This window comes from Lutjanus erythropterus, chromosome 10 (genome assembly GCF_056507025.1).
Source record: "Lutjanus erythropterus isolate fLutEry1 chromosome 10, fLutEry1.hap2, whole genome shotgun sequence".
NCBI classification, from domain to species: domain Eukaryota; kingdom Metazoa; phylum Chordata; class Actinopteri; order Lutjaniformes; family Lutjanidae; genus Lutjanus; species Lutjanus erythropterus.
In genome coordinates, this window is record NC_139326.1 from 7,964,624 (window position 1) to 7,973,052 (window position 8,429).

The following is an 8,429-nucleotide window of genomic DNA, read 5'->3' on the forward strand; positions in this document are numbered from 1 at the left end:
TCCAGGCAGCCACCACCAAACACTTGACCGCTGCATGGTGCATGCATCCTGAATTTTTGTATTATGTTTTGTTTCGTACCACAACTAGTTTTAGGTAACCAAACTAGATTCCTCCCAGGGGAGCTTTGCTGTAGTTAAACTTATCCCAGTGCTCAACTTCTAATTGGTAGCTTGCAAAGTTATGCTTTAAAAGTAGCTTCCCCAACACTGTATTCTTGATTACACTGAAGTTAACAAATCCTTCTGGTTCCTACTAAGAAAATGCATCAGGGTGTGAGACTTGAACAACAAGCAAAGTTTTTAATCTCAAGTATTGACTTTAATTTCCACAAAGACACTAATCTTGAGGTCGCTGTGCTGTGTAATTTTGTATGTTACGACTGCAGTCAAGAGAAGCTATAGGTCTCATTTTAACAAAGAATAGTAATCATTTGTAGCTCTGCTTGGGTATAACCCATTTAATTGGTACATTTAGCGTAAATAAATTCAGTTCAGACTTATATTATGCCCTCAGATTGAAACACTAGCTTTATCCTTGGGTGCAAAATATTTGTCAGTCTATATTGTACTATCATAGTACAGTATTTGAAATATTTTCAACAGAAAATGAAGCCGTTTCATTTTCTACTGTTACTCGTTGCAGAGTTCAGGAGTTAATTACTACCTTTGTAAAGGAGGTTGTGTTTTAGGTGCCATTTATTGGTTTGTTTTGTCTGTTTGTCAGCAGGATTACAGAAAAACTACTAGCAAGATTTTCATAAAACTTGTGTACCCATAAAATTTTGGAGTGGATCAGAATTATAAAATACAGAAAACAGGAATTATTTTTCATAAATTTCTAATAATGATACTGTCTGTCTCAGTATATTCAAATAAATAAACACTTTAATTACCTAACATTGTGGGACAGGGCATTTGGCCTTGGCTGAGGTCTGTGCTCTCAATGTTCCCATCTAGTTTATTCATTATATTGTTAAAAATATTTAAGTATCAATACTTTTTCAATACCACATGTTAAAGAATATATAAAAAATATAATACTAACATTTGATAGTATCAAAAGTACCAAAGCTATAAACAAAAATTGATCTAAGTGCTCATTCAAGATCTCAGTACAGTTCAGTTTTCATTGTCCTGCCTGAAATGTGGCTTGCAGCAAAACCAGACGTTGCTCAGTGACCTTTTCTGTACCAGCACTGTGTGCACATTGTTAAATTAAAAAAATTTAAAAAATTATCCTGTTTCATGTGTCAAGGGCTTTTTTTTGCCGTGGTATCAAAAGAGGTGTCAAGTATTGTTTTTTTTTTTTAATCCTAGTATTGTACTGAAGGTTAAAATTCTGGTATTGTGACACAACTGTAGATGCAACTAAGTGAAGTTAAGTCTGTGTCTAAAACGCACATAACGACCTTTATCAGTCGGTGCTTTATCCTTAATTTCTTAATATGTTGCCATGAAAGAATATGATCAGATCTGCTTAATTTCCAATCATTATTATTATCACTTAGCACTAACTTCATTTGTGAGAATGACTGTAACTAAGTCATGTTGTTATAGTTTTGTCTTATTAGCCAATACATATCCCACTTGCTTCAAACTGTAGATGGAGGCTTTTGAGTGTAATTAGGATTTCTAAAAATGCTTCATCGACACACATGCCAGGTTTTGCTAACACATAAGTTCAAGTGGCGAATCGTTGCTCTGAAGTTTGAACACAGAAATCTGCAGTTTCTATGGCCCTTTGCTTTTGTTTTTGGTTATGAGCACCTATTTAGAGGCGGGTTTATGGGACTACTGCCCATTGCGCTCCATTACAATTACTCAGCAGGCATGCATCCCGTCCCAGTAATGAAGTGGGTGTTGCTGTGGGTGGATTTGAGCATGAGCAGCCACTATTCTGTATTCCTACTACTGGGTACAAGGGCTGAGTGGCAGAGAATAGCAGCAGCGCTGGCAGCATGGCACGGTGACAGAAAGCGTGGTGGACCAGCAGACCAACCACAGAACCACAGGCAACAATCTGATCCTTCAATAGTGCGTGTTTACTTAAGTGTCAGGAGAAATGGAGAATTACATTTCAGGGCCCAGTAAATAAAGTTTGTATTGATTTAATCCAACATGTAATCTGTTTTGCTGTCTGACACTGATTCTGGCAATAAAAGAGAATCATGTAAGACAGCATTATAGATAATACGACCATAGATCAAATGGAGTTTGGGCAAGAGAAGGGCAATAGATCATGTTCAGGCTAGACTGCTTAGCTCTGGAATTCATAAACTAGCTCCTAAATCGAGGTGGCTTTCAATTTAAGTTTTCAATTTACAGATATAGGATTTGGTGCACGGTTGAAGTGATTTCATTGTCAACTTCAGCTGGGGTCCTGTGGATAGGGAACTGCATCTCTCTCAATTTGTCACTCAACAAGAAAACTACACTGAAAATGTCCCACTGAAAAATACTGATGTAAATAAATGAATACAACACAGATCATCTGAATGACTCTGTATTCTGGCATGACAAGAGGAACAAACTACACGTCATTTAAGCCCTACTTCATGCACTGTTGACCCATTTTCCAAACTTATAGAAGTTATGTTACACAAGTAATGTTAATGCCATTCTCTTCTCTTCTTTTGTTTTATCATAATCAGTAAAAGTTTGAAAAATCTTTTGAAGCATATTCACAGAATGAATGTATAAAATATTGTTACGCAATATTAAAACTTCAAGCTGTAGTTTTACTGCATTTCTTTCAATTACTACCTACTTCTTGAGATAAATTGATTAAAATCAGTCACCTATTTCAGTCTAAGGGCCATGATTTGAGTTTCTACATGAACAGTTTTTATTAAAGACAATTTACCAATGGAATACTGATTCTTACACTTGACCTCTAAAGCACGCACATCTTTGTGTGCTGTCTGCTGAAATTCAATTTAATAACTGTAATGACACCTAACTGAGGAGGGAGATTTCTTGTTTGTAGCTTTGCTAGTATGAAATAGATTAGAGCACTTACCTTTAAAAATGAGTAAATGAATTAAGATTGTCAATGAGAGTTTTGTCTACTTTGCATGGTATGTTATCTGACATTCTGAATAGTATAAAGTGCAGATAGGACTTTAGTAGATAAGACCTTGGTTAAACACAATTGGACTTACAAGTATGATGTGCTAGCACCACCCTCTGGTGACAAAGATTACTGCAGATCATCAGAAATCAAGAGCAGCTTGTATGGAGAACACAAGGTGCTCAAAAAGATTAAAACTGGAGAGCAACCTGACATTTAAAATATGATTGAAATGTTATTTCATGTTTTCTTTTTCCAAAATGTTAGGAAACTTTTGTTTGTTGTGACAAAAACATTATGCTGCGGCAGACTAGAGCTTGTCTTATCTATTACTGCACTCTAGTGTTATAAATATGCATGTGCATATTTGCTAAATAACACTGACCAGACAAAGACAATGTTCATACACAGTAAAAAACTAATTCAGACTCTTTATAGGAGGTATGAGAAATATGCATTTGTTCAGTAAGAGAGAGAAGAATGATTATCAGACAAAAAAATATGCAAGTATGTATGTATGTACCTTTAGAATTCAAAGACTGTGATGTACCAATGGATATCAATTAAGAATACATAAATACTTGTGTTCTGAGACAGTTCAGTCAGTTATTTAATAAGAAAAAGGGGTAATATTCCTCTTATTGACAACAAAATTATGGCAACGGCGATGTATGCAGATGCTGTGGCCGGTAACTCCTTCAAACTTCAAGCTACACTTGTGTTTTACTTATTTTTTAAGCTTTATAGACATGGGGTTTGGATAAAGGAGGAGCAGCCCTTGAGACAATCAACAATGCATGCAGCATCTTCTGACAACTGTGCAAAAATACAGTCAAAGCTGACAGACAATCAGTTTCCCAGATGTCAAACTTTTAAGGTCAAGATGTCGACCATATTATCCAAATACACTACAGAATTATTCCCCGGATGTGTATGTGTATTTTATTCTGCATGTATCTGTATATATGTTAGGTGTGTATAGTATGAAGGGACTACAACTTTTATATCATTGTACAACCCTGTGTTGTGTAATGATAAATAATCTTACTGAATAACCTGCAATGGCAGAATTACATCACTGTACACGTAAACACAGACCTACTAGAAATATTAGATCACTCTGACACCTCCACCAAACAACATAATGGGACTGACACATGTACATCTCTTACCTTCTGTGCTCCAGAGAAGTGAATCTGCGGGGCTTTCCAGACAGTGCTGACCTTTTCTCTGAGGTTCTTTGGTATTACGAGGCATTCATCAATGTCCAGTCCAGGATAGATCACCTCTAGTCCACCACTTCATTGAAAGGAGATAAAAGATGAATCTCTCTCTACACAAATTTGCATTACATTCTGTGTCAAGGTTCACATCCTGAGATAAACATAGCCAGCTTATTTATAAAGGCTCTAATACTGATCGTTTCAAAACTAAGCTCAATATTGTCTGGGCAGGTCAGATTCTTCTGTCTTTGCCATGTTCATTTTGAGTATGATTTGCCTGTCATTGCAAGTACAATATGATCACAGCTGTGTGAGGCATTATGGGTACTTACTGACAGAAAGAAGAATCCAGAGTACTCAGGGTGTCCGGTGTCGCTTCCACACGGTAAAACCCCAAAACACAGGCACATAACACCAGAAATGGTACTGGCACAGCCTGCAGAACAGCAGTGTGCAGTGAGTCATTATTTCTGACAGACAAATTTAAGTTTTGCTAAGGAAACGTTTTATTTTTAAATAGTACTGTTCTTTTCCCAAGCATTACAGGCTGACTGAAACACGGCCAATTACACCCTGACAGTCAAGGTCAAAGTGACTGTAACTCATGTGCTTCTAATTTACAGGCCAGCTGCAATTAACAATAATTTACATTACCTGACAGGTGGACAAATTTAATTAATAAATCATTTGGTCATTAGGGGTCAACAGATTAGTGACCTGGCTGATTATTTGAGCTAATATTCAGCATTATTACAATTAAGAGAATCTGTGTTGTGTTTTTTTTATCCAATTGCCAGCAATTTTAAAATTCACTACTTTGTTTGGACCCCAGATGAGTAGCTGATGCTTGACATCATTTAATGGGGATCCTAATAAAATCCTAAATGCTTCTTTGGCTCATTCTCTCTGTCTGTAGTCAATATTCTTCGGTCTCACTCAGTGTCTCGCCCACCACACTATCCAAGAAATACCCTACCAACACTGGAGGCTGCTGTGCCACAGACAGTTTGTGATATTCTAAATTTTGACACCAAGATTTTAATTTTTACTGCAAGTATATATCGGTTCCAAATGTTGCTTATCGGTTTCCTTGATTACTAGTAGCCAAGGAAAATTAGTATTTAAAATGCCAGACACAAGTTCCCACAGCAAAAGATGATTATTTAAAAATATTTAGTCTAAAAATAACACAGAAATAAATCGAATAAATAAAGAAATTAAAAAAAAAAGTCTGAACAACAAATCTAAACCTAATGATAGTGAGCATAATATAAGACAAACAAAAGCAGGAAACTAGGCCTGGGCAATATAGAGGAAAAACCACAATAGTGAAGTCTCATATCAGTCGATATCAATAATTATTGATCATGTAGATTGTGACTGACAACATGTTGTGTACTCCAAGGCAGAGAAGCGGCTGACTTCATAAAATGAGCCATAGCTTGATATTGCAATAATATTGCAAGGTTGACTATTGGTGCTTTCACAAAATTTTTACTCATCGAGATTTTGGTAAATGATCAGAAATAATATGGATATAATGATTAAATAGATAAAGGCAAACAGGCAAAGTTCAGAAAATTACATCACTTTACTGTAGGCAGCCTTTAAAACTAAGAGAAAGACAACACTTGTGTCATATCACAATATAATCATATGCAAAATCTATCACAATACCTTGTCTCATCTCACGATACAATACAGTATTGATATATTGCCCGGCCCTACAGGAAACGGTAACATTTAAGAGGCTGGATGCAGAAGATTTCAGACATTTTTCCTTCAGAAATAAACCTTTTTCACAGCGGCCATTTTGACATGAAACAGTAAAGTACACAGGTGGCACCAATAATTCTAATACTTATGGTTCAGTTCCATTCAGTTCAAACAGAGTCAGGGTCCTGCTATTGTGCATGTTGGCTCACTGGGAAGGTGGTGTTACTCCAAATGGAATGAGACCTTAATTAGTACCACTGATATCACCTGTGTTTACCCTACTATTTCATGTAAATATGGCTGCCATGAAAAAGTTCTGTTAATTCTATCAACTCAATTTCACCTGCTGTGCAGTCTGACCAGTCAGTCTGACCCCGCCTATAATATATTTGTTAGACCAGTCTGACACATCAGCAGCTCTACAACACGCATGATGACAGGAATCCCTGTCTGCTTAAAACAGTCTTTAAAAGAGTAGAGTACCCCTGAAATAATCCTAGTTTGCTGAAAGACGCTCGTCTTATTTAGTACTTGTTGTCAGACAATGCAACGATTTGGCTACATCCTGCCACTAAAGAGAAATGGTACTCGTCCGAGTGATTACTTTCAGTTTATTTCCTGAAGACAAACTTCTCTGTAGTTGCATTAAAATGACTCTCACTTGACTCGTTAATTTTAGTAGTTTTATCTGCAGTGAAATGCATTAGCTCAGAGTTAGCCTTCACTTGTTTTAGCTGGCTAACGTCAGGTGTCATATTTATGCGGCGTGTCAAGCTTGACATGACGCGGACGATTCAGTTTATCAAGCGTCCGAGCAACATTAAACATCACTTGCATACAAACTGTAGTCCTCGTAGAGCGGTTGCATCGATTTGTGATTGGCATTACCATCTCTGAGAAGTTGTCCACTTGTGTTTGTGTCTTTTTTGTGCAGGTTTCTTCTTCTTCTGCTGCTGCGTCAGGTCGCACTTGTTGCTGCCGCCTCTGCGCAGTCAGTGCAGGATCCAGCTGACCTGTGAGTCCGCAACAGTTTCATATGACATGACTGACAGGCTGCATTCAAAACCTTACTCAAGTAAAGGTTTGCAAATATTCATCAACAAAATGTGCGTAAAGTAACAAAAGTAAAAGTATTCTACTCATTCAGAGGGGAAAAAAAGATCCCTGCCCCCTGTCATTATTCTCCTGAAATAATGTGTATGTTGCATTTTACTGCTGTAGATGTTTAAGGCTGAACTCATTTCAACATTTAAATTTTTTAATTTAAAATAGTTAATTGATAATTTCTACAATCTATAACTCTTATAATGGTGGAAATAAGCTCTCTCTTTATTGTTGTTTTAATGGTTTTATTAGGCCTATTTTTATTATTTAGGCATATATTTTATATATGTTCACACATACAACACACACACACATATATTAAGATATGCCTTATTCACATTATTCCAAGGGATATACATGAAGGAGTCATCAGTATATTTTTTATCTTTTAATGGACCCTGGCTGAAAGAAACTGAGAACTTCTGGTTTAATTCACAGCAATGCATTATATTCTTCAAGATCATCATGATTGTGGTGTCACTATCCTGCGAGAACCGTATACCTCTAAAAAGTCAACTTTTCACAACTTTTCACAACCAACATTTTCTAAACAAATAAAGCTGACATTTAATCCTTCAGTTCAGTTTATTAGAAAACTTCTTATTCAAAATCACCAAATTTGGAGACACTGGGAATTTTTTGTCTGTTAAGTAAAGCTGTAAGACAAATGTAGTAGAGTAAAATATACATTTATCTCAGAGATGTGGTGGCATAGAAGAACAAACTTGCGTAAAATGCAAATATTCAAATAAAGTTCTAGTACCTGAAATCTGTAGGCTTACTTACCGTACTCAAGTGCATTGTTACATTTCACCACTGCTGAAAGCACTATTGAAAAAAGACTGGAAAAAATACGGCACATGTTGCTCCTTTTTTTATTTAGTAAATATTATTTACACATTTTCAAGAACACATGCTACAGAATTTCAGATTTACAGCTCCCAAACAATAAAAACAGCTCTTGAGAACAAAAATACCTGATGACTAAGGAAAATGTCATCTAGGCTTTGAACACTGAGAAAACATTCAAGTTTTTTTTCTTTTAATTTATTGTCTTTTTTTTTTTTACTTAATTTTAAACCATTTCTGAACAAGGCCTCTTAAACTATGCAGTAGTGATTGTGCAGCATATATATTCCTGGTGCTGCTAAAGCTCCCTTTGGTTTGTGCTTCTCTGCAGCGGTGATATTAGCACCCAAACATATATGGAAAAGGGCCCCAGTGACAACTTCTTAATTTATGATCTAATCTTTTTTTTTCTTTTTTTCCTCTTTTTCTTTTTTTACCTGATGTTGTCTACATATCTAATGATGTTG

The 8,429-nt window shown here is 36.1% G+C and overlaps 1 protein-coding gene across 1 annotated transcript in view; it reads right to left on the reverse strand.

Annotated features, from left to right (window-relative positions):
• Positions 1-7,914, reverse strand: part of pebp4 (phosphatidylethanolamine binding protein 4) — a 31,635-nt gene extending 23,721 nt beyond the window's left edge. The window contains exons 1-3 of the mRNA XM_084729000.1: positions 7,900-7,914; positions 4,626-4,729; positions 4,243-4,369 (exon numbers count right to left, since the gene is read on the reverse strand). Of these exons, the coding sequence (XP_084585126.1) occupies positions 4,243-4,369; positions 4,626-4,729; positions 7,900-7,914 (246 nt within the window). The remainder of the gene's footprint in view (positions 1-4,242; positions 4,370-4,625; positions 4,730-7,899) is intronic.
• Between the last annotated feature and the right edge of the window lie 515 nt (positions 7,915-8,429).